General features: G+C 43.7%; 1 protein-coding gene across 1 annotated transcript in view; it reads right to left on the bottom strand.

The window, feature by feature from the left end:
* DIAPH2 (diaphanous related formin 2) overlaps positions 1-27324 on the bottom strand; it is a 909560-nt gene that overhangs the window by 658566 nt on the left and 223670 nt on the right. Inside the window, exons 6-8 of the mRNA XM_018576282.1 lie at positions 6054-6128; positions 4442-4511; positions 2033-2169 (exon numbers count right to left, since the gene is read on the bottom strand). Of these exons, the coding sequence (XP_018431784.1) occupies positions 2033-2169; positions 4442-4511; positions 6054-6128 (282 nt within the window). The remainder of the gene's footprint in view (positions 1-2032; positions 2170-4441; positions 4512-6053; positions 6129-27324) is intronic.

Raw genomic sequence — 27324 nt, 5'->3', positions numbered from 1 at the left:
GTGTTTGCTCAACCCCGATGCTGACAGATGCTGTGCAAACTCACAATCCTCAAATCACCTCTAAATTGGTGCCAATACTGTCCTTCCTTCTGGAGGGGGGCTACTTTTGTTCCCCATGGTCCCTGTGTGTGTAATAAAGTAGTCACCACTCCAAGCTCACTCCTGTGATGGACTACAATCCCACATTTAGTTTAATAATTTGCATTGAAATTGTAGTCCATCACGGCCATGACCTTGGAGCGGTGGCTACTTTACAACACACACAGTGACCATGGGGAACAAACGTAGCCCCCCTCCAGAAGGAAGGACAGTGTCAGCACAAATTCAGAGATGGTTTGAGGATCTACAGCCGAGTGATGCACAAACAAGGTACATTTTTGTTAATAGTGAAGGTACTTGAATGCATTTTTAAGATTTAACTCCATCGTTTAGCGTCACTTTGACTTGGATTTGAATATTACAATGTGGTGCATCAATTCTAAATTTCACTCTATGTGTCCTACTGACCATTGCCACTGGGACCCGGTCACATGTTTTGAGTGTCACTTTAACAGAAATAAATAGACTTGAAATCTTCCAACGGGGATGATCTAGTGACAACCAGAAGATTTCCCTCACTTTGGTGATGCTTCCTTTTTGTTTCCTGTTATGTTACCAAGATAGGAAATTAAGAGAAATATTCCCAATGTTTTTTTTTTTTTTTAAAGAACAATCCCTACTCTATTGAAAATGGGAGAAAATGTTTTGGTTTTAGCAAAACCTTACAACAAGCAGGATCTATTCATTTTGTTAGCTTAGATTGGAAAATGAAAGACATAACTTGTTTCATATTGAAACAGAAACTGAATTGTATATATTTTATAATGTTTTATCACAGATGTTGTATAGCCTCGGGAATAAAAGACACAAAAGGTAAGCCTTCACCTTATCGCAGATTGCAGTGGGGTCACCAGTAATATGAGGGAGATTGGATTCTTTACAGATTGTAACAAAAACAAAATCAACTATTCTTTATCATTGGACAATCAATCCTGCATCTCATATATTTTAAACCTTCAACTTTGGCTTCCTTTTCAACTATGTGTTATTACTGAAATAGTTTAAATGTTTATGTGTAAAAACACAAAAGAAGCACTAAAACAAGATGATGAGAGAGCCCAAGTCAGTTTAATAATTCATAATAGAATAACATACAGCAGAAAAAGCATTTTGGGGCCCAACTCACTCCCCCTTCTTCAGGGCCTATAATTGTTACCAGGGCTTAAGTAGACTCCGTGAAACAGGTTTACCAGACAAATTTGTAATAGATTTGGCTTGTTTGCCAGGCGGTCGTGTCCCAATATCAGAAATGGCAGCATAACGATTATTGGGTCCTGATAAGTATTCCAAGACGTGGTGAAATGGGCCCCCAAAAAACATTGGCTGCTCTATGTAATCATATTACGAATAGTTACCATAACTTGGACACTTTTGAAAATTTGGTTGGATGCTCTTTTGGTCTTTTTACACTTTGAGTCAAATTTTGGTTACCTTCCAAGGGAAGCCTTGTTTTACGTGAGCAGCCTCCCCAGAGCAAGTGAGCTCAATTAATGAATATGTTCTCTCCATCTTATAGAACTAATGGGTTTTGAAGTCCCGACAACTCTTGGATATATGTTTTGGAGTTTTGGAGTGGGGGGGGTTTGTTAGTCTGCGTGCCTGTTTAGGATATTCCCTGGAAAGTGCTGGGAAATGTAAAGTTTTAGAACTGACACTGGAAGAAGAGTTGAGGTAGTATTTCCCAATAGGGACTCATTTTACAGTGACATCTGTCAAAGGTAGGATTTATCTTCACTACATGGAGATTTCCTCTCATTTCTTGTTGTGTCCCTGGGAGAGAAAATGAGTGAAAATTTCCCAATAGGGACAAGACGGCAATAAAAACGGAGAGATTCTTTCACTACTCTACTCTGTCCAAAACAATAAAACCCTAACTGTCAGCTGGAATTCCACCTTAAATCACAAATCTTTCACATTACACAACCTAACTTACATATTGTCCTCTCCAACAATGCAGATGGCAGACAAGATCTTCAAGATTTCAGTCATCATGTTGGCTTGTTTGGGATCAATCGCTCTGGCCAACAGGAGCAAACTTCGTTCTTCTCCCAGAATTCTTTGCAGGCCATACTGTAAAAAGAATGATGCAAGTAGCTTTACTTAGGGCTTCTAGGTTCATGGTTTACTTACTAAAGAAACATCCAATTACAAAAAAAAAATCAGTCCAGCTAAAAGGGAAAAAAAGAATAGTAAAAAGGTGTGTCACGTTTTCAAAGGATTCTGGAATTACACCACTTTGTGGTTTCTAATCTCTTTCATTGAATCCAGTGGTGCTGCTCTTAAGACAACTTGCAATCTCCCTTAGAAGACAAATAATACTTATCTGCCCCTCCTCTAATCTTTGCCTTCCTGCAGAACTACACTAGCCAAAGAATCTTCAGGTCATTCCAACCACCAGCTATACCACTACTGTTTCCTCAGGCCATCAAGAGAGTGGACTTTTACTGCCACAGCAGACTGTTCTACATTTATGTTTGCGCATAAAGCATGTTCTTTTGTTAACTCCCCCGCCTTTTGCTCTTAGTTAGGTCTGTCCCATGCAAGACACTCACTATTTCCCCATGCTTTCTGTTACTTTTGTTGTGATGACGTCCCCTTAGAGAGTAAGAAGGCTTTTAATCTGCAATGCTTTTTTACCAATACAAACAATGCTCAGAAAACATCCTCGTAACCTACCAAGCCTGGAAAAAACATTCAGTGTTATGGATGTTGAGTACCTCAGCCATTTAGCAGGTATGGGGGGGCCTGATTAACTGATTGGGAAGGTAATAAATGTTTGAAGCCCTTCCTGGTCATCCCTCCTGAGCCTCTGTCTGTTAAGGATGCTACCTTGAAAACTATCTTTCTCCCTGGCCTTTTTTGTCCTAGGGATTGGAGTGCTACAAGGGTAGTGGTGATGGACTGGTCGAGTGGAAAGCAATCACAGGAACCTTTCTGTGCCACCCTGCCTAGAAACATTAAGATTGAGATCCCGCTTGAACCTCAGATGTCAAGAAGCTACATTCTAAGTTAGGTGTCCAGTCAGCATAGCCCAGTGAGAGAGTGACCCAAATACTTCAGAAAGGTGCAGAAGACCAGAGACAATGTTCTATGTGCTCCCTGCACCCTCCTTTCAGTTTTCCTCCCACTAGTGTGAATAAAATAGAAAAACCTCAAACTAAAGTGACTGGCGTCCATCTTTTGTACATCCGGAGATAAAATCCACCCCTGGAGATAAATGTGCTGGGGACCACATTGGCAAGATAAGGAGATCTTGCCAACAGAGCCTCAAATAGATAGGAATATAATACGTTGTGGCCCTCCGAAAACCCCTATAAATGTGTAGGGATGTAGTATTTTTTTTTAATTCCCTTTTTTAATATGTTTGTGGTTCTGTAAGAAGCAGAGAGCTTTAGTCAGCTTGTTGTGCTGAGTGAAAAGCAATCACATGACCCTTTCTGTGCTGTCCTGCCCTGAAACATTAACACTGAGATACCACTAGAACCTCAATTACCATCTTTTGTACATCCTGAGAAAAAAAATCACCCCCAGAGATGAATGTGCTGGAGACCTTATTGCCAAGAAAGCGAGCTTAGGTCATTTGCATTGTAGCTATGGGTTCGTCAAGGGTCAGTATTGGTTCTACTCACCTATTGAATCTCAGAACCTATAGTGCTAAAACGAAACAGGGTAAATATGGGAAACTCCTCCCAAAATGTTATGACAGGTTGAATCACATGCCACATTCATATGTCTCTTTGGGAGTCCAGAGATGAAAAAAAAAATTATCTTCAAAACAATTTTCAATTGTACATAAAGTGCTATTGATGGTGTCACATCCCCAAATGGATTTTGTGTAATATTGAGTTCTATAACTGGGCACTCCATGGGAGGAACACTTGTATTCTATCTTTGCAGGACAGCACAGAGACACAAATTACTACAATGAAATCCCAGCACTGCACTGCTCAATCAATAATGACCGGACAGCCCAACTCACCAGTAATTACTGGACAGCCCAACTCAGCAAAAATTAATGTGGGTAGAGTTGGCCATTTAAACATTGTGTAATAAAACAGGCTTATGGGCCCATAGTTAACACTAGTGATGGCACTTCTTTAAACATGGATCTCCTGGGACCATAACTGACATATATTTAATCACCTATTTTTGTAACATTAAGGAACATTCTAGAAATTAAAAAAGGCTATTTACAACAGCAAAAAAAAACTATGTACTTTTGAAGCAGAGGAAGAATAAACAACTGACAAGATGCACAGATACAAAGCAATTCTACTTATTAATATGAAAATACAATATTAAATATTTGTTTGGGAACGTTCCTCGGGGCCTTCTCACCTACCTTATTGTTCATGAATGCTTTCAGGCATTGGATGAGCTTATGTTGATTTTTCTTGTCAATACTCTCCTGCCTTGAGAAGAAAACAAACAAAAAAACATAACCAATTAGCATATTTATCAAAGCAAAGAGAAATGTGTCTGTCCAATCATATTTGAAGTCACATCTGATTGGTTGCTCTAGGTGTCTGCCTTTCAAAAAGAAACTGATTAACATGATTGAGGAGTGAGCGGCTCACAATATGTGTGGATAAAGTATAATAACACTTCTGATCACTGATGGATTATTTTTTCCCCCTCTTCATAAGCTGTTTACTTTATTTGAATTATTAGTGATTGTTATGAATTTATATTCAATCATGTTGTAAGTCAGAGTGCATATTCGTGGATATCTAAACTTTAGCTAAAAACTTTCTTTTTTATTTTTAGAGAAGGGAAGGATAGTCAGGAGAAATGTTTCAAAGTGAGGGAAATCCTCTTAGACTTTTGCCACTGGAACATGTGTGTTCCCATTTTATAATTTCACCTCGATAACTGTTTTGGTGACAACTTAACCACTTGAGTCCTGGGTGCCATTTATAGATGGCACAGGGACCGCAGTTGTTTGTCCCAGTGCAATTTTGAAATGCTGTCCATACTTAGCCACACCTGCAGGTCAAGGCATCTTGTAGAGGTGGAACCACTAGCTGTCAGTGACTACTAAAGGTCCCGGCATCTTCTAGTGCTGGAACTGCTAGCCGCTAGTTGCTTGTATGGGTCCTGGCATCTTGTAGAGGTGGAACCACTAGCTGTCAGTGACTCCTATAGGTCATGGCATCTTCTAGTGCTGGAACTGCTAGCCACCAGTTGCTTGTATGGGTCCTGGCATCTTGTAGAGGTGGAACCACTAGCTGTCAGTGACTCATACAGGTGCCGACACCTTCTAGTGCTGGAACCGCTAGCTGGCAGTTGCTTCTATGGGTTCTGACATCTTCTAGAGCTGGAACTAATAGCTGTCAGTGATTCCTACAGATCCTGGCATCTTCTAGACCTGGAACTGCTAGCGGTCAGTTTCTTATATGGGTCCCGGCATCTTCTAGAGCTGGAACCACCATGGGTCCTGGCAGAGATCAGCGCTAAGCTCAGGAGTAGAAATGGTCAAGCCTCCAGTCCTTTCAAACATTGCCCAATAGGTGAGCCACGGCACTTAATGTCAGTATGAAGGCTCGGGCAGAGCTGTTGCAGCTCTGCCCAGTGTCTTCCTGCAGCAGTAGATCACTGTGCTTCCTTGTGTCCTTGTCAACCCAACTTAAACCTATCTTAACGTTAAGCCAATCATTTCTGGTAGTTACATCCAGGGTAGATTAGATGAAAACCACATGTGACTCCCAACTAAAACTCTAAAAAGTCCAGGAAACGGTGTGGAACCTGTAGTGGGGTGCCCGCTTCAGCATAAGGCAACAGTAGCCGAGCCCAAACTATCATAGCTGTATCATGGGTGATGAGGAAGGGCGGGAGAGGGGTTGATCTCAGCTGGGAGTGCTGGAGAGTTGTGAACACCTAGAGGCATCAAACTTCATCCAGGATCAAATAAATAAACAAGACATTTTGTTCAAGAAAGATGATGGGTTCCTTACTGTTTTTTATCCAGAAGTCTCTCCAGAATATCCAAAAGGACACCAAGGCCTTCATGTCCAAAGTTGTTGACCCAGCTGTAGAAGGAGAGAAGAAAATAAAAGGAGTGTTATTGCAAGCTTCACTATGACTAAGAAAAATCAAGATGTTTCACCAGTTTTTTTTTTGTTTGTTTGTTTTAAAATAAATTGTCGTCTCCTTGTGTCTATTTTGAAGGTTTCAAACTGCAGTTTTTAAATTATTCCCTGTTAAACAGCAGTCAGTCAGCACAAAGTGACAAGGCTGTTTTGTCAAGCGACAAGACTGAAATGGTGCTGTGTGAATGTGAAATGCAGACAGAATATCCTTTATTAAAAACCAACTGCAACGGGGAACTAGGTGCGTGCTACACTATATGGAGTTTGCACACCCGACTTGCATATTTATAAGAGCTCAATGGACATCCCATTCCAAAACCATGGCCTTAAGTATAGAGTTTGTCTCCCTTTTTTGGCTAGAACAGCCTCCACTCTTTCAGAAAGGCTTTCCATAGGATTAAGGAGCAGGTCTGTGGGAATTTGTGCCCATTTAGCAAAATGAGCATCGTTGAGGTCGGGTACTGAAGGTAGATGAGAAGACCTGGCTCACATTTGGCATTTGAATTCATCCAAAAGGTGTTCAGTAGGGTTAAGGTCAGAGCTCTGTATAGGACATTTGGGTTTCTCTACCCCAAACTCATCAAACCATGTCTTTAGGGAGCGACTTTATGCATGGGTGCACGTTCATGCTGGAACAGAATGGACCTTCCCTAAACTGTTACTATAAGGTTGGAAGTGCGCAAATTATCTAAAATATCTGTGTATCCTGTAGCATTAACAGCACCCTTCACTGGAAACACTTGATCTCAATTATTTGGAGGGGTGCCTACATACTTTTGGCCATAGAGTACATATGCAGATTGTAGCTTCACCACCAGCTCAGAAGCCTGGCCCCTGCACCCTGCTTATGTATTTGCTTTTATTTAAGGCCTATTATTATTTTTTGAATCAAGCTTCAAAATGAAAATGCAATGTCAGTGATGCAGAAAACAAAAACAGAAACATGTGACAACTAGACAGACAGACCAAAAAGTGATTAAAAAAAACAATGACTTATGCTAACATATAGTGCTTCAGTATTGGGCAACAATATCAAAGGGGTCAGATGACCCTATAATCTAGTACACAGGGATTCAGCTTGAGTCCGTCTCACTTGCTCATGGGTAAGAATAGATGGGCAGCACAGTGGCATAGTGGTTAGCAGCACAGGGGGTCCCTGGTTCAAATCCTGGCCAGGTCACTATCTGCAAAGGAGTTTGCATGTTCTCCCTGTGCTTGTGTGGGTTTCCTCTGGGTACACTCCAAAGACATGCTGGTAGGTTAATTGGCTCCTCTCTAAATGCAGGACCAATTTAGAGAGGAGCCAATAGGGACCTTAGATTGTGAGCTCTGATTGTGAGGGACTGATGTGAATGTGCAACTATGTAAAGCGCTGCATAAAATTGTTGGCGCTGTATAAATACCGGCTATAATAAATAAATAAATAAATTGCAGGTTTAGATGCCAGGAAGTGAACCATTAATGGTTCCAATGGACCCCTCTACTAGTGAACAAAAGAATTGACTGTTCTTCCAAAGTGGATAAATAATCTCTGGAGAACATCACCTTCTTTGGATTGATCTAATTCAGGGTGAATCTCACCTTAAAAAAGGTAATCCACGCATTGTTCCAACATTCTCTTTATCCATCCTCTTAACCCTCTTACATATTTATGGAACCATTCTCTCCATGGAGGAGCAATGCTTAGATCAAGTTAAGAGCACAAACTACAGTGAAAGTCATACATCTATGAGATAAACAAGTCATACATCTTGAGGGAAATTGATCGATCAAAGGGTGGAAGCACTAAAGCTATAAAAGAAAACACACACATGAAAAAGCTCATATAGGCTGTAGTGAGTCGTAACTGTTTGAAAAATACATTTTCACCTTCTCGGAGTGCAACTTTAACGATCTATATGTTACATTATGTTGGGGCATGAAAGCGCTTACATGAACGGCTGTGTATATTATTAGCTCTTTTGCAGAAGGAAAATGCTGTTTTAGTTTCATACAGTCCTGTAAATCTCACAGTTTAATCCCAAATCCCTTAACACCTACCCCTCCTTGCAATCATAGTGAGCTGGATCCATGGTGTGACTATGGAGTCCAGGAAGACATGCTTATTGTGTGATAAAATCAGCACAAGCTCTGAAACTGTTAGGAGAAAATTAACATTGCACATTGTACGTACGAAATAGCCCGGGAGGCTGTGAAGAGCCTTATTTTTTAATGAGAGAAGCTTGGTATTAATTATACGGGGTGCTTTGTTCGATGTGTTATGGAATTTGTTCTGTTTTGCCGTATTGTTATTAAATATCCAAACTCTGCAGGTGATTTAATTATACTCCTGGTGCAGGGAAAGAACGAAAAGGAAAAAAAAAAAGCTACATCGAGTAAAAGTGCAACATAAATTAATGTCTAGATATAAAAAGGAAATGTTAAGTGCTCATGAAATATGACCTGTTTAATTAATGCTATTAGAATTTGTCATCTTTAAAGAATTTATATAGGCTGTAGCTGTGTCTGACAATGAATACATTATACTGTATTTATATTAAACATGTGTAATGATTTGGTGATTGTTTTAAATTAAAGCGCACTTTTAATCATTATTTAACTCCTGTGTTTAAAGTAGAACCCAAAAATGTTTTGGATGGAAGGGGGAACCTTTGCCAGGTTTGTTTGCTGATGGTGTACCAATTGGGGAGATTCTTCATCACTTCCTGCCTTTCAGACATTACAGAACGTTAAAGGACATCTCCTAAAACTTGGAGGAAATTCAACCTTTGACAGATGTCCCCAAACCATGGGGACATATTTTCTCCTAGTCTACTCCTGTTCTGTAAAATTCAAGGATTATTCTCACTATCACAGCAGACCCAAGTAAATAATAGGAGCTGAATCTTCCTAAAAAGGAGATAGCAAAACAAAAAGCTTAAAGAAACCCGACCACAAACTTAAAGAAAACTGCAAGTAAAAGCACAGAAAAATGCTAAAGGCTTACTAAATGACAGTCTAAATGATTACTCGTAGCATATTTTCTTTACATCAACTATAAGCTATTCACTTACAATGTGCCTCTTTACTTGCTAGGAAATTCAGCCACTCCAGAAAAGATCAATTCCCTAGCACAGTCATATCTCTCTCTCCCTCCCTGTATATCACAGCCCTCTCCTTTTCTGGGAGTGTCTAATTGTGGTCTGTGCTGGCCCATCTATTCCTACATAAACCTCTTATATAGCTTCCAGGGCTGCTGAGATCGTAGAGCTTTTTAAAACAGGTGTAACAAAATGCATTGGTATTCCAATCTCCAAAATCCATTGGTATTCCAATCCCCCTACTGGCTTCTGCTCGCCCAACAAATGAAATTCAAAATACTAACATGCACAATACTTCTCCCTACAACATCACCAACCTTGTCTCAAAATATAACCCAAACCTCTCTGCCCATCCCAGTACCTCCTGCTTTCCTACTCCCTCTTCACCTCTTTCCATGCTCCCCTCCAGGACTTCTCCTCCCATCCTCTGGGGCTCTCCTTGCCCAATCTGTCCACCTATCTCCTACTCTGTCCACCTTTAGATGATTCCTACAAAAACTAATCTCTTCAGGGAAGTCTATAAACATCTCAACCTACCAACTGAACTATTACTTTCTTGAACAACTCATCCCCCCACAGTTATCACCTTTGTGTACCCCCTGCCCCCCATCCTTTTATATTGTAAGCTCTCACGAGCAGGGTCCTCCTAAAGATGACCATACATGCTAAAAATATCCATCAATTCCCCTATCCATGCTAAACAGTGTATGCTGCAAACAGGACCACCCACAGCACACATTTTGGCCTGTTCAGCAGGAATCAGCCAAGATTCGATCAGTATATAACCCTCTTGAGAGGAAGAAGAAGAGGAGGAGAAGAAGAAGAGATGCACCAACACCAGTCTGGCACCCCGGAACAGCACAGAGTATGTAGCTTCATGTTAGCCTTCATTGCTGTATAATGTATTGCTGGGATTTGTAGTCCTCTATAGCCAGTTGCCATTGCTGTATAATGTGTTGCTGGGATTTCTGAGAGCAAATAAGCGAAGTTAGGGAATATGCCCACTTTAAGTTCCTTCAAGAAATACTGTCTGCCTATTTTTTTTACTCCCATTTTTTTAGTGATTCTTCTTTTTTAACTAGACTGGATACTGTGCGTTCCCAGGTAGCGTCACCAGCCTCTGCAGCCCTCGCCCACACAACCTGGAGCATAAGACTGGGGTTGTACATGATCATTTGCAATCCAGCCTCAATAAAAACAACTTCAAATGTTGACAGAAAGCAAACTGAACGGACTTTCCAACTTTAGCACAGTTCCCCATGTTGCCTGGGTAACATCAGAAGTTCAAGGACTGATTTTACTTGTCGCCTGGAGGCACCCTTTAAATGATCATTTTCTGTGTCGAAAATGTAAATGTAAAATATAACAGCACACCAATCACCTGACATTCTACAGAAAAAAAAAAGCTGCGTGCGTAAAATACTAATTGCCGTTATCAGAACCAGACGCAACGACGAAACGTGTTTAATTACCGGCTCGAGCGCCTTTCGTACGGGCTCTGTTAAAGTTAAGTTTGACGGAACCTTTAAAGTCTCCCAGCTGACAAAATCCGAAATGCCTCTTTGTCGCAGAACAAAACAGATTTGTTTTACATAAGATGCACCTACACATCGCCTCTAGTTAGCAGTGCCTGTGACAATTATGATTTACAACGGGTTTACACTCCTACATAATGTTGTGTATATATTTTTTTGTATTTTGTTTTTTTTTTCTTATATAAATGAATTATGGTAACAGATGTTTCACCTGGAGGTACCAGAATTGAAACCGTTTATTAAAAACAATCATAAACACTTCATCTTCTTTGTTCTATTTTCTTTGACAAGGCAAAGAGACAACAGAAACAAGGGCTGGTAAACTTCGGGGACGGTTTCCCAAAACTTTTCTGCGCTGGACATAGGAATCTTGCGAGGTGTCTTCGGAATGGCTGGTTTAGAGTGGTCGCCAGAGACACGGCTCGCGTAATGAAGAGAAGCAAAGTTCAATGTGGTGATGTGAATGAAGAGCTGTGAATAAGACTGGATGCGTCAAGATCAGTGATGTGCTGGGGCTTGGCGTGTACCCGGTTCACCAGAGTTTGCCCAAGCCCAAAACTATGACTGATGCACCCCTTTCCCATCCCAATCAGTTGGGGCAGGGCATTCCCCTGTCCAACATCTAACTTTCCAAAGGACCGGGGAATGCCCCTGATTGGGCTGGGAAGATGGTATGGCAGTCACAGCATTATGCAGGGTTTGACGAACTGGGTTTGCACAAGCCCCGACACATCACTAGTCAAGGTTTAGGGCTCATTCACATGAGTGTTCCATTGTTGTGCACTTATGTAACTTGTGTTACTTGCACTGCTTAAGGCCGCCCATTTATGAATGGGTGGCCAATGAAACACAGTGGATGCAAATAGGTACAGGACCCTTTTTTTTTCAAAACCCTGCGCATCAAAACTATGGTTTGCAGTTCATAGGCTCTACTGTACAATGATCTGGGCGCCATTCACAATGAACGGCCCTGAAACACACAGCGCAGGTATGCGTCTCCATGCATTATGGCAATGCACCTTAATATAATTTGAATAACAATTGATCAATGATCAAACAGTGAGACTGAAAAGCTTGGGGATTGCACTGCTGCATGAGGGGGGAGGATGCAAGCCAGGCTCCGATAACTTCTACTGAACTTCAGCAGTGTTAACTGTTCCTACCCAAGCAGGAGACAAGAACAGGAATGATCTGTATTGGTGCAGACACCGTCTCTTTAAAGCATCAGATAACAGTATACTGTGTGTCTTGGAGAAGAAATGTCAGGCTTAACAGATCTATGGTATCTTTTTACTCAAGACAGTCTCCTCTTTAAAAAAATAAAAAAGGAATTATACTGTGTTATTTAGTGTTTATTTATTAATACATACACTGAGTGGCCAGATTATTATGACCACCTGACGTTTGTAGGCAAATTAGCTATAATTTCGCGCTGAAGTTGCTAGAGGGCCAGACCATTATAAATAGGGAAGCAGGTTGTTTACCACGACAGTAGAAGTGATTTGTTTCTGAAGATACGGGTAAAAAACGCGATTTAACAGCCTTTGAACGTGGGATGATTGTTGGCGCTCGGAGCCATGGAGCGAGTATCAGCAAAACAGCAGAATTTGTTAAATGTTCAAGAGCAGCTGTTGTTAAAGTGTTTAAAGACCGGACTGTCAGCCGAAAATCTGGGTCTGAACGTGCGAATTGTGGCCGTCAGCGACTAGTCAATGTTAGGGCAGAACAGAGAGTGGCAAGACTGGTACAAGACAACAGAAGGGCAACAGTGCATCAAATGATTGCAGATCTTAATCAGGGATCCTCTCAAATGATCTCTGAACGCACTGTTCGCCGTACACTGCATTGTATGGGATGTGGAAGACGAAGGCTGTTCGAACACCTTCGCTGTCTGCAGTTAACAAGATAAAACGTCTCCAATTGGCACAGGAACACAAGGATTGGACAGTCGAGCATTGGAGAAAAGTCATGTGTCCGATGAATCACGTTTCCAGTTTCATCATGCAGATGGCAGAGTGAGAATTTGGTGGGAACAGCATGAAAGCATGCACCCCACATCCATGAGTACAACCCCTCAAGCTGGTGGGGGCAGTGTTATGGTTTGGGGCATGTTTTCCTGGCATGATTTGGGCCCTTTAATTCGTGTGGAACAACGTCTGAATAGCACAACATACCAAAGTATCGTTGCTGATCAAGTTCATCCGATCATGTTGATGGCGTATCCCAATGGAGATGGCTTCTTCCAACAAGACAATGCGCCATGCCACGGTGCTCGCATTGTGCAGGAAGGGTTTCAAGAACATGAGGGAGACTTTACCTTGCTTAGGTGGCCCCCACAATCACCAGATCTCAATCCAATCGCAGCATTTGTGGGACGAAGTTGAAAGAGCCATCAGGCAGCTGGTTCCACAACCATCAAATCTCACAGAACTGGACAGTGCTATTCATCAGGCATAGTGTCAGATTCCTCGCATCACCTTTCACCATCTCGTGGAGTCAATGCCAAGAAGAATCGCCGCAGTATTGAAGGCAAAAGGTGGCCCAACGAAGTACTGAAGGGGTGGTGATAATAATCAGGCCACTCAGTGTATATTATCTTTGTAATTTTAGTGCAGTTTTTTACAAAAAATATAGGCCTGAAAGCATAAAATATAGGTTTGCAACATAAAAAAATGACCTAATTTCTTTTTTTATTTTGCAGGTTCTCCGCTTTTCAAAAATATATAAGCCTTACGGTTTTAAGTAATTTTCAAACCTATAACTTGTGCCAATTCAAAAGCTCATGTTATATGCAACTATTTCTGCATGCTTTTTTTTCTACTGGAAAATGCAACACTAAGAAGGTTAACATGAACAAATACTGTATATCTGATGATTGGTTCTCCAGTCCCCTCCACTCCTTGCTCCAGTCCCCTCCACTCCTTGCTCCAGTCCCCTCCACTCCTTGCTCCAGTCCCCTCCACTCCTTGCTCCAGTCCCCTCCACTCGCTGCTCCAAGGCCCCTTCACGTAATCTTGCAATCCCAATCTACTCGTTGCTCCAGTCACCTCCATTTCTCCAGTCCCCTCCACCCATTGCTTGGCCTATAGTACTGGACGAAAGATTATTATTTTTTTACACTTTTAGTCCAATCGCAGAGACCAAACAACGCACCAGAATGTCTGTATGTTTGCTAACAAAAATACCAGTTGTTACCTTGCAGCTACACCTGCCTCTGGTGCAAAGGCCTAGCTACCCCTCTGTAGAGAACCTTTGGTGCAACTTTCAAACACTCTATCATAGACTCATTGAAGATGAATAAATAAGGAGCACCTGTCATCCCATTACAGACTGACCGCAGTCATATTTGGTTACACCTAGTATACTCCACTTACCACCAGGTACAACATTTTATTGATGGGGTCTGAATTGCTTTGGATTTTACTAACAAACATATTCCATTTTGTGAAAAAAATATCTATAGAATTACACTTTTTCTTATGTAACATTTATGGTTTGTGCGGCACTCTCTCTGTGGGCTGTAGACAAAACACTGATTCATAAACAAGCCTCATTCGATAGCAAAAATCTGCGAATAAAAACGCCCACACATAAGAATCTTCCTGGAAAAGCAAATCAACATTATTGAAAAGTAGAAAATCATTGACTTTAATGTGTTGTTCAGTATTCTTTTTTTTAAGTGTGTGTAAGGGCAATACATGAGACCCTGATGAGTCCTTGCTGGATAGAATTGCCCACTAATAGTCCTCCAGACCCCTCGCTCATTGTTCCAGACTCCTTACACTTATTGCTCCCAACCTCTCACTCATAGCTCCAGTCTCCTCCACTGATTATGCTAGTCCCCCCCGCTCATTTTGCTATTTCACTTCTTTCATTGTGCTAGTCCCCTACACCCATTGCTCCATTTCCCAACACCCGTAGCTCCATTCCACTCCACCCCATTGCTCTAGTCCCCTCCACCCCATTGCTCCAGTCCCCTCCCCTCACTGTCCTGCTGCATTGTCAAAACAGAAAGTGAACTGATATCTTCCCAGCAAGACACAAGAGATCAAAAAGAACCTGATGGGGGTTTTAACCCTCCTCTACTCTATCCAAATATAAAAACAAATTGACTCTACATACACCGTAAATAAAGTTCTTCCTAAAGCAGATATATCCTAGATTTCGCATTTACGTGCAAATTAAATTACCCTCTGCCTTTTTTTTATTCAGAGCAGAGCTAAACCAAATGCTAAGGACTGAGGATGGAAAACCAACTACACGAGTGGCTGCCAATGGCTGTAATGAAGAGTGAAATCATTTTGCGGCCTCCATTTATGAGAGCTTTAAAAAAAACACAGTAGGTGACTAAGGCATTAGGTGTGGATCTGCAGACGCGGTGCTACTCATGCAGTGCGTTTGACGCGTTTTTGATGCGTTTTCGGTCTGGATGCTGAAAGTTCTACCTGCAGCATATTAACCCCCACATATGACAAACTTTATTTGGATAACATTACCAGCATACAGTGGATAACATTACCAGCATACAGTTAGTCAACATACAAGATATGTGTAAATCACTCACCACATTCTTTCTTCTGGGCACTACTGTACACTGAGTATTCATCATATTGCTCCGATGCTATATCTATCCACTTTTTATTTTTGTGATGCACATTTTTAAACTCTGTGTGGCAGGGGTCGCAGAGCATTGGCGCATGCTCCATCAATCCGACGAATTGCTCAATGTCCAGGACCATGTTAGTCATGACTGCTGGTTTTCCCTCCGACGCTCCACCACAACCAGGAAGCCCAACAATGATGACATCATAAAAAGTGGAGCAAGAATAAATTTTTCTTTTTGCTAAGCTGCATTGCGTTCCGTTTGTGTTGCGTTTTTGACGGGTTTGTGCGTTTCCTGACGGTTTCCTGACCGGACAAAATGTGGCATGCAGTATTTTTTCAGTCAGGAATGGAACGGACATTGGGATGCATATTTAGTGCAGGAGCGTACGGATCGGGTCAGCACAGAATACTGACGTCGTGTGAACAGGCCCTGAAACCTACCAGACTAACAACCCGCTTTAAGTACAGCGGGTCTTCAAACTTCTTGATGAAGTGTCTCCACCTTCATCCCTTTTTCTATCGAAAGACGTGTTTGCTATGAATATGTGTTTTGTCTACAACCCACAGAGATTCTGCGGCACATATGAAGGTGTGAGTCAGCTTGGAGTAACAGGACTCCATTTTACAAGTGTCATTACCCTGTGAGTCACTTCTGAGTCCTTACTTCTAGAAAATGAGATAGACTTATAAGGATTGAATAGCTATAAAAAGAAACATATGCAATACATTTTCCTGTGTTTGTCATTTTAAAAATGTTGCACAGGAAAATACCTGATGATCCTGCCAGAAAAAAAGTGAGCTCCCAGCTTCCTGTAGTGAGCAGACAATACTGCCTTTGCTGCACTGAAATCCCAAGCATTGTTGTCAGATCTGCTCAGTTCTTCCTTCTAGCTACAGAACACCTCCCCCTCCCTTCATGTTTATAACATAGGGGTGGGGGGTATTCTGTGGTTGAGGAGGGAAAAACGAAGCAGCCTGGGATTTCAGTAATCACTGTACCAAATAAGTTATCTTCATAAATGAAGATCTAGCTATGTGCTGTGATGTTCTAGTGTCCCCTTGTGTAGAAGAGATAAAATTAAGAGTCATGTAGGATAACATACCATCATCCTATACAACTATCATGAGCACATCTTCCATGAAAGCCAAGTAATAATTATATAATCAGATTTATCTATTAGTTTTTAACACAATACAAAAACTATTTGATTGATATTATCCTTAAAGGAGAACTATGGGGTTAGGGCTTTTCCCCATAGTCCTCCTTAGGGTAACGGGAGGACACAAACTAGCGTCCTCCCGTCACCCTAGGCTCAGTATACCGCGAGCTACAGCTCGCGGTATACTGAGACGCCGCAGCCACTCTGGGCGGCATCCTGCTCAACTCGTGACGTCACTGGTTGCCAGGATCTGAGCGGGAAACTCTGGCCGCTGTCCCGCCCAGATTTTGGCAACCAGTGAGCTGGTCGGGATGCTGGACAGAGCCAGAGCTGAAACGACTCATCACCGCAGATCCCCCCTACTCGCCGGGCCGTGCCCCCCCCCCCCCTTCTGCCTTAGGTGGCCAGTAGGTTAAGGATACCCTAAGCATGACGTAAGGAAATGTGAATATTGTCCCTTATTATGATCATCAAACAAATACGTTGTGGAACCTTAACAAGGGATGGAGGGAAAGGAGAAGGAAGGGAGAGGGAGAGAGAGAGGGAGAGGGAAAGGGAAATTGAAAGGAAGAACAAGTAATATAGGGCAGGAGGTCTCATTACTTGAAGCTACCATCTCAATAGGTGTGGAAGCATACGGTACATCCCAGAGCCGGGTCATGTACCTTGGTCTTGCAAGCATCAAAACATAGTAATACACAGTAAACCAAAAAAGTTGATAGTGCATGTTAGTAATAATATAAAACACACAATTTAAGATTCTGATAATGAATATGTTAGGTGAAGGCCCCTGCAGGGTCCTATGGAACCACCCTTGTGCGTCCTAGTAAGCTGTGCGTGGCTCCTTTCCCTTGCAGGGTCCTATGGAGCCACCCTTGCGTGTGCTAGTAATCTGTGTGTGGCTCCTTTCACTTGCAGGGTCCTATGGAGCCACCCTAGTGTGTGCTAGTGAGCTGCGTGTCTCTCCACAAACACAAAGGGACGGCAAGGCTAAACGCTCCCCTGCATCTCCCTCCCCCCTTCATGCTAGTAGATGGGACAGCTGCTGGGGACTGCTCTGCCTCTTGTGTTCTTGTACTCGACTGGAAGTTCAGGGAAGCCGAGCTGAGAGAGTTGGAGCTGTTTGGAAACATAATGACTGTAAGTGCTTGCTTACCTTTGTTGGGTAATGTATATTTCTTTGATCTGGATTCATTATTGAAAAAAAAGTTTGAGAGTTTAAAGCAGGGGTAGTCAAACTCCGGCCCTCCAGCTGTGGCTGTACTACAAATCCCATGAGGCATTGTAAGATTCTCACAGCCACAGACATGACTCCCAGAGGGAGAGAAATCATGGGATTTGTAGTTTTATCACAGCTGGAGGGCCGGAGTTTGGCTACCCCTGGTTTAAAGCATCTCGTTTCAATGCGGGCGCCGGTGCTGACCTCACCTCCAGTTCTCTGAGGACATAAATCCTCTGTTCTATATGAGATGTTATTGATTGAGTTTACATTTACTTTAATTGTAGCGCCATCACGCCATGTAACCTTCCCGTTGAGAGTCCTCCTGTTCCTCTAGCTGCAAACTCCCTTCCGTGATCTACAGAACGCCAGCCCGCCGAGTCACGGGCGCTGCAGAGGCAAACAGGAAGGGAAGATTGATCACATTTTCCGCGGCATTGTTTGCGGTAAAGTGTAACCTCGGCGCAGCCATCTGTGCGCTCCCGCTAACAAGTGCGTTGTAGCTGCTATCGCGTACTCCGAACACCGCAGAGAAACAAACAACGAGGGCGCGTCATTAGCGGCGGGTTTTGTTTGGTGGGTATTACTGTGTTATGTACCTAATTATCAAAATTAAATAATGAAATATCTCGCTGCCATCTGCTACAAATTAACTTAGTCAGTTACGCTCAGGCTTGCTCGGCGGATCAAGTGTTTTACGCGCGCCTGAAAGCAACGGTTTTGTTTATTTTGTTTTATTCGCGTTGGCAGTCAGGTAGCAGGAACAACACAGCGGAATTATTCCAGTGAGCGTCGTTATAATGTCACTTGAAGCAGAACTCCAGCCTAAGCTCCTGTGTTTTCTATTTTGGATACATTTGGATTTTATTATTATTATTATTATTATTATTAATGTATTTTTCTATATTCTCATAGGTCTTTGTTTCATGTTCTTTCTGTAACTGAGGCGGCTCCTCTCTCTTATTTCAAAGTTAGTAAAACCAGCAAACATTTTACTTTGGTATTTGTATTTAAAGCTAAACTTCTGTATAAGTAAATATTGTCCTCATACAAGAGTCATGTGTATTCTTCCTGAATCTCGGTGAGCTCTGTGTATTTCTTCCAGATCTGTGAAACTTGGAGCTTCCTGTAATGAAGACCGGTCACTGCTGCTCTCTCTCCTTGTGCAGGATGACTGGTCTGCTCTCCGCCCCCTCCTGTAATAAAGACTGCTCACTGCCGCTCTCTCTCCTTGTGCAGGGGGACTGGTCTCGTCTCCGCTCCCTCCTGTAATAAAGACCGCTCACTGCCGCTCTCTCTCCTTGTGCAGGGTGAGTGGTCTGCTCTCTGCCCCTCCTGTAATAAAGACCGCTCACTGCTGCTCTCTCTTCTTGTGCAGGATAACTGGTCTGCTCTCCGCCCCCTCCTGTAATAAAGTTTGGTCACTGCTGCTCTCTCTCCTTGTGCAGGGTGACTGGTCTTGTCTCCGCCCCCTCCTGTAATAAAGACCGCTCACTGCTGCTCTCTCCTTGTGCAGGGTGACTGGTCTCTGCTCCATTCCCTCCTGTAGTCTTCTACTGGCAATCTGTAGTGCAGGGGTGGGCAACTGCGGCCCTCCAGCTGTGCTCCAACTACAAATCCCAACACGCCTCTGTCTCAGAGTCATGCCTGAAACCAATCGCCATGCACAAGGAAAGAGTAGCAGTGACCGCCCTTGGTTCTGCCCCCTCCTGTAGTCATTGCAGGCAGCCTGTGGTGCAGGGGTGGGCAACTCCACCCCTCCAGCTGTGCTTTAAATACATATCCCACCATGCCTCTGGTTTCATGCCTGTAATTGTTAGTCTTTCAATGCCACATGGGGCTTGTAGTTCCACACCAGCTGGAAGGCCGGAGTTGCTCACCCATGGTGCGGTGGGTGGGGCCTACCTTGGTATCACCAGGACAGGAAGCGGGAGCAAACCCACACAGTGTGATAACATTGTATACCCCACGTAAATGGCTTGTGTTCCACTATGAAATTGTTTCAATTTCTGTGTCTTCAAGTTTGACTTGATGTATATATATATTGGGAGATTTTATTTACATATTTATACTATATATGGTCATGTAACGTTTGACATACCCACCACCGGGTGACACCCTGCTTGGTGATGCGTGGCGGCAAAGAGAGGAGGGGGAGGTTCAAACAGCGGGAAAGGGAATGCTGGCGGGTCTCCTCCTCTCTCATGCAACTGGCGGGGCTCTCTGTCCATGACCAAGTTCGCTAGTGACACCACTGCATATTTGCTCTTTTACATTCCTAATGATTGATTTGTAACTGTCTGGCCATTCATGTGACACACTAATCATGTGACTGCTAATCAGGGCAATTGACTTTCCATACACTTTAATTCTTTCATCAGCAACTACATGTCACAATCCTGACCGTTTCGTGTGGAAAATGTGTGTAAATCACAAGACTGACCAAACATAATTACAAATCCTTCGGTCGGTAAACATCTGTGCGTTTTAATTGTGTTTTTAGCTGTTTGGCCATAATCCAAAGTGAAGCAGAACGCCAAAAAAGTAAACATGTGTTATGTTATAGGGAATGTTTAGAAAGGATTATTGTACTTAGAGAACTATGGGGTTAAGGTTTTTCCCCATAGTTCTCCTTAGGGTAACGGGAGGACACAAACTAGCGTCCTCCCGTCACCCTAAGCTCAGTATACCGCGAGCTGTAGCTGCTGCTCGCGGTATACTGAGACGCCGCAGCTGAAGCGGATCCCGACAATTGTGTCGGGATCCGCCCAGCTGCGTGACTGACAGCTGGCTCTGCCTATCTAGAGGCAGAGCCAGCTGTACCCGCCCCCTCCCCCGTCCGTTCCGCCAGTCAGCGCTGGTGGATCGGAGCGGGGAGAGGGGAATCCAGCCCCTCTCCTGTCATGGCAGAGAGTCGTGACAGGATCGAGAGGTGAGCGAACGCCGATATGTGTTCGCTCACCTCCCGATCTACTGAGCCGACCTGTGACAGTCTCATTGTCACAGGTCGGCTAGAACTATGAGGATGAGTGAAAAGCACTCGCCTCATAGTTCTCCTTTAAAGAAGAAAAGCATATGAAATCTTAACCCTTGCAGTGCTGGAAAGAAATAAAAAGTGTCTAGGATTGTGATTATTACAGGTATTTACATAGAGCACATATCACATCAGTCCCCGCCCTCAGGGCCCATTCACATTAGTTGCAGTGCGTTCCGGCCCGATTCTGGCCAGAATGCACTGCCTCGCATTGTGGTTGGCTCACTTTTTAGTAGGGCAGCAGGGGGCGTGGCGGGCCATTGAAGTGAATGGCACCGTAGCCACACCCTCCAGCCGCAATGCGATCGGCTGCACAGGATCGCCTTACATTTCCGTGCGGGTGATCGCATTGCGGCCGCAGTGTGCGTGGTTACGGTGCCATTCATTTCAATGGTTCGCCACGCCCCCTGCTAAAAAGTGAGCCAGCCGCAATGCGATTCTGGCCAGAACGCACTGCAACTGGTGTGAACGGGCCCTCAAGGAGCTTACAATCTAAGGCAGTGGTGGCGAACCTTGGCACTCCAGCTGTGCCAAAACTACAAATCCCAACATGCATCTGCCTCTTGGAGTCATGTCTGTGGCTGTCAGAGACTTGCAATGCCTCATGGGGCTTGTAGTTCCAGCTGGAGTGCCAAGGTTCGCCACCACTGATCTAAGGTCTCTATCTCACATGCATGCATACAGGAACAATGAAGACAGCAGCCAATAAACCTACCAGCATGTCTTTGGAGTGTGGGAGGAAACCAAAGTACCCGGAGGTAACCCATGCAAGCACAGGGAGAACTTGCAAGTGACCGGGATTTGAACCGGGGACCCCCTGTGCTGCAAGGCAGACGTGCTAACCACTAGGCCACTGTTTGAGGGTGATCGGTAAGCTCCGAAATGCGTTCGTCGTTTTAGATCTTCTCTATTTAAACTAACAAAAGGTATTAAGAGATTTCTGGGCTCTTAGTTCTGTGATTTTCAATTCTCATTACACTTTCTATTCACAGAGAACGAGGACGGCGAGGCGTCTCCGCGTATACCTATCCACTAGCGATCTCATTTGCAACTTATTGATTTCAAAATGTGGTAAATGAGGCGGCGGCGACGACTCAATCTGACGCTACTCACCGACTACAAATCACATACGCGCCCCGGACTTTCTCCGGAATTAAAGTTTATATCCGTGCAAAAGTTTTAAAGGAGAAAACCGTATCTCTCTCAATGTACGCGCCTCATTCCCAATGACTCAACATTAAAAATGTGCTGCAAGTACAGAAAAATACCCGTCACCCGGAGAGCTCCTCATTTCCTGTTTGATCATCACAACCCCGTGCCTCTGCTGTACTGAAATCCCAACCAGCGTTGTTCCTCTCCTCTTTTGCAGGTAGACCTTTTTGGGGTATTTTTTTTTCCTCCTGGCTGGGCCACTTTAAACTTCCACATAAGTCTATTTTTGTGCTGGAAGCTTAGAAGTGTCAGTGCCAAATTCATGGCAGCAATATAAATAAACCTTTAGTACAATGTATTGGCCCACGAGCTGAAAACCTTTGCACCCAAATTCCCAGCCAAAATGAATCGTGCCAACTTTTGGTTGGTTAGGTGAATGAGTCTAGCAGCAGCATTCATGATAGATTGAAGGTGGGAGGAGCCTGTGTAGAGGTCAGCCAATGAGAAGCATGGTTGGTCTGTTTGACTGTGACTTATCTCCTCCAAGACAAGTATTCCTCCAAGACAAGTATTCAAAGTCCTGATTTGCAATACGCAAACCTCAGAATTAAAAAATAAAAAACGCAATAAAATGTAAACACATTGAAAAAAAAATGCAAAGAGTCTATAAATTCCCTGCAGCTTTATCACCAAATCGGTCTCCTGCGCAGAAGTGAAATCTCGGTCACGCCATCCGTTTATCACTGCCGCTGTGTGGCCCGGTGCAGAGGGCTCGCCACTCGGTAGAAAAGAATTGTATGTGTCTCTAATGCTGTTTTATTCCCAGCTGTAATATCAAACTACAGCCAAAATGACTAGAACATCAAATACAATGAATGATAGTTCAAAGCGCCTGGCGGAACATAAAAGGTGGTAAAATTATAGAACACCATCCACCTTTTTTCCCTCTCAGAATAAAAAACAAAAGAGAGCTGGGGAGCAGAAGCTACGGTGACGGAGGCGCAGAATATAAATATACGCTTGGGAGGCTCTCGGCGCGGGATAAAATACTCCCGACAAGACGCTCGCCTCCTCGCAGACAGTAAGTGAAAAGGATTTACGCCCGTCAGCAGTCATTAATGATTCATTAAATGGCAGGCGTCACTTATTAAATGGAATGTACAGTAACCGTTCAGTCTATCTTACTGCTCGAGAGAGGCATAGGCATTATGCAAGTGTACAACGTGGGGGGGGGAGGGGGGGATGGTGCGTTACGCAGCAAAAACTGCGCGGTCATGTGATCCGGAGGTCCAGAAAATGGTCACTTCTTTCTTTTTTTTTCCATTTTATACCAAGCACATGTCCTTTGAGGCTATTTTTAAAGACTGGTAACATGATCACCTTTTATTTTGTTGCCGTTTCCACTATAAAAGTTTGATATGGAAAGTATAACAATGGATGAAAGGTTAACAAAAAGGTCAGAAAAAAAGATAAAATATATTAAATAATAAAAAGTTAAATTGCAACTTAAAAGCTGCACATTTGTCTTTTGTGTATGTGTGTATATATACAACTGTAGCAAGTCATAAGTGCCCTTCTGCTTCTTCCAATCTTTGGGCTAGGGGTGTGTCCCTGACCAGGCTGTGCAGATGTTGCACTGGTCTAGGACGTGGCTATCTTGTCTGGTAGGTGTGTGCGTGTATCACACTTAAAGCACACCTCTGAGCTAAAGCTTTTTCAATTTCCTTCTGGAGGCCTTTTATTTCTTTTAAAAAGCAGCCCTGGCTGCAATATATACCTTGAATCCAGAGTTACCGCTTGCAGTACCTCTTCTTCACCACAAGATGTGCTCAGTCTTCGAGGTTGAATGACAACCGGACTGAGGAATGACTGTGAATGCGGTGCCCAATGGCCCTGTTATCATGGTGTATGATAAGGAGAGCCACTGCAACTAATAAGAGTCCAGCATAATATTTTATTTAAAAGGTTCAATGTGATAAAAAATAGACAACGCATTTCAGGGTTCTGCAAGCTCCCCCTTCACCGGGGCTTCATAGATTGTTCTGTTACTTAGTCCCTTTCAGGAGTGTCAAATTAGGACAGTTAAATCAGAACTATGAGGTGAGTGCTTTTCACTCATCCTCATAGTTCTAGCCGACCTGTGACAATGAGACTGTCACAGGTCGGCTCATTAGATCGGGAGGTGAGTGAACACATAACGGGTTCGCTCACCTCTCGATCCTGTCACGGCTCTCTGCCGTGACAGGGGGAGGGGCTGGATTCCCCTCTCCCCGCTCCGATCTGCCAGCGCTGACTGGCGGAACGGACGGGGGAGGGGGCGGGTACAGCTGGCTCTGCCTCTAGATAGGCAGAGCCAGCTGTCACTCACGCAGCTGGGCGGATCCCGACATCCTGTGACGTCACTGGTTGCCAGGAGTTGAGCAGGATGCCGCCCAGAGTGGCTGCGGCATCTCAGTATACCGCGAGCTACAGCTTGCGGTATACTGAGCTTTGGGTAGCGGGAGGACGCTAGTTTGTGTCCTCCCGTTACCCAAAGGAGAACTATGGGGAAAAACACTGACCCCATAGTTCTCCTTTAACATATGTAACAAATGTAACACCGACTCCTCCAGACCGACACTCACCCCATCAAGACATTTTGATATTTGCATAACTCCTCCCAAGGCTCAACCAACTGCTTGTATCCAGAAAGAGGGCTCTTGAGAGGAATACTGAGGGTGAACGCTGTGATGTTTTCAGGAAGCTATGTACAGCGCCCTGCCGGCCCCTCCTACAGCCATTAATTGTCTGTATTGCAAAGAGAGGCACAGGAACCCAGTGATGACATCACAGGGACTAAAATAGGGCATGTAAAGAAAATGTTAGTATGTTGATGGTGGGGAAGGAACCAGGGAAGGTGAAATATAAGCAGATTAAACTAGTGAGCATGCTAGCACTGGCTGCAGAACAGACTGAAAGAATCTTAGAGCAGGAGATTCTCACTCCGGTGTCCCTCCATCTTCTGGGGCTCATAAGCTCCACAGGCCATGTCATATGTCATATGCTCCCAGCGATGGGGAATGATTGCAGCCTATGGTGTCACCTTCTACAACAACTTGATACAATGTAACAGAAAGAAAACTTTTTGCCGGGAGATTCTATTGTAACACTTTTTTTAATTTAGCAATGATGAATATCCTTTTCCTTTAATTTGGAGATGGATTGCAGAGTGATGGAAGGACACGTCTATATATTCGGTTAACGCGGAGTCATGGCAGAGGGCACTGCACGTTGTGAAATGTTAAGAGCATCTTTTCCCCCCCTCTGTTAATTTAGAATCGCCGGCGTAGCGTTGGGCTCCAGGCTGTCTGGAGTCACCCCAGGTGATAACGGATGCCGGTGCAGTCAGGAAAGGGATGAAGCTGTACAGTACATTTCCTGCATCCATCGCAAGCACCTCTGCTAGGCTGAGATCCCCCCCGCCCTCCTTATATAGACACATACAGAAAGATGGGACAAAAATCTGATGGATGAAGTGAATGACGGTCACATCACCACCCGATAAACTATACCTGACAATAATATGGAGGATACTGAATTATGTAATTTTTCAATTTCTTAGAAAATTATTCAAAGTGGACCCGTCATCAGATATATTTTTTATGTTACGTCCATGCATGCAGGGGTCTCCCTAGACTATTTGCCTCCTGAGGTTTACTGTGCGGAAGTTTATTGTGGGTCCCAGGGATTCCTGCTAACGGGGGCAAGGGTTATTGGGAGCTAGTGGTGCACCTAACCTGTAAGGGGGGAGGGGATAGTGGTGCACCTAATGGGGGGGGCTCCAGCTCTGTCCGGAATCCAGCCCAGCTCCCCGGTGTCACTGCTTGCCAGGAGCTGGGTGGGGTGCCAGGCAGAGCCTCAGAGGTTGCTGAGAGCTCTTAGCAGCCTGGGACTCCCTGGCCAGAAAGCATAGAGTGCCATTGCCTCATGTGACCCAAAGGGATGCTGCCAGAGGCAACCACCCCTGTACACAGGCCAATTGATGTGGAAGTGCAGCACTTCCAGATATGTATCAGCTCTCAAAGATCAGTGTGCTCCCCCTGACAATACCTTCATCTGCTTTTATCTGTGGAAGGATGGAGCCATCTTTGCTCCGCCATCAAACAAGATCATCTACTTCCCGGACTGAGATGGCGGCTCAGAGATAACATAATCAAGAAAAACCCCTCACCTATGCATTTCTCATCAGTGATCATCTCTCTGCTGCTGCCTCTCACCTTGTGACTTGCTAAAAAGTTACAATGTTGCAGTCTGATCACTGGGGGGAAGGGAGAGACTGAGGAAATGCTTCCTCCTGCCTACAGCCGACTGATCACTGGGGGAGAGGAGAGACTGAGGAGATGCTTCCTCCTGCCTGCAGCAGACTGATGACATCACTCGGCCTAGGTAAATATACTAGGTTGAGGGTTTTAATGATAAAAGGTGGAACTTAAAAAAAAAAGATAGTTTCTATATATTGTGAAATGCCAGGAATGTATTAAATCAGGGGTGGGCAAACTCCGGCTCTCCAACCTTACATTAATTACAAATCCCATCATGCATCTGGCTCCGAGAGTCATGCCTGTGTCTGTCAGTCTTGCAATGCCTCATGGGACTTGTAGTTCAGCTGGAGGACCGGAGTTTCTCAGCCCATCATAAAGTGTATGTAAACCCAAGGACAACATGTTATATATTGCAGCATAGCAGTCCTTCGCCTGAAAAAATGAACCAATATCATTTACTCATCATTGGTGACGATTGCATTAAGCACAACGAGATTCACACTGAATCGGGGTAATTCATGGCAAACAGATCATTGTTGCTCATTTATGGTGATCCCCATTGGGTTTTGCTCGCCGTCAGTCAATGGGTCTTCCGACGCACATTAGTACTGAGTAGAGTTGGGGGGGGTTTAGGACCCATCTGGATTATTGCTGTGAAAAATCAATTTATCTTTATGCCATCCCCTTATGCCATGCAGCGTGCCAGATTGCAAGCTCTACTTTACATGGAAACTTTACAGTGAGAAAAAAAAAAAAAAAGAGATGTCAGCAATGCATATCATACATAGGCAGACCGACGTGTGAAACAGATGGGGGATTTATAAAAGGAAAAGAAAAACAGTGTTTGTTTTGCTGTATCAACTACAAAAATGTTAAGACAGTTCTGTGGGGAAATTAAATCAAGTAATGGGAAGCCGCCGTCTTTAACTGTTTGTCGATTTAGGTGGGAGTGCGATAATTGCTAAAAAAACAACAACCTCATAGGCGTACATCCTACATTGTATTTCATCTGTTTCCATTCATATGAAAATTAATAGGGGAACCTTTGAT

Source organism: Nanorana parkeri, unplaced genomic scaffold (assembly GCF_000935625.1).
Source record: "Nanorana parkeri isolate BGI_ZX_2015 unplaced genomic scaffold, ASM93562v1 scaffold62, whole genome shotgun sequence".
Taxonomy (NCBI): domain Eukaryota; kingdom Metazoa; phylum Chordata; class Amphibia; order Anura; family Dicroglossidae; genus Nanorana; species Nanorana parkeri.
Note: the sequence above shows the minus strand (reverse complement) of the source record. Positions and strands in the feature narration are given on the sequence as shown.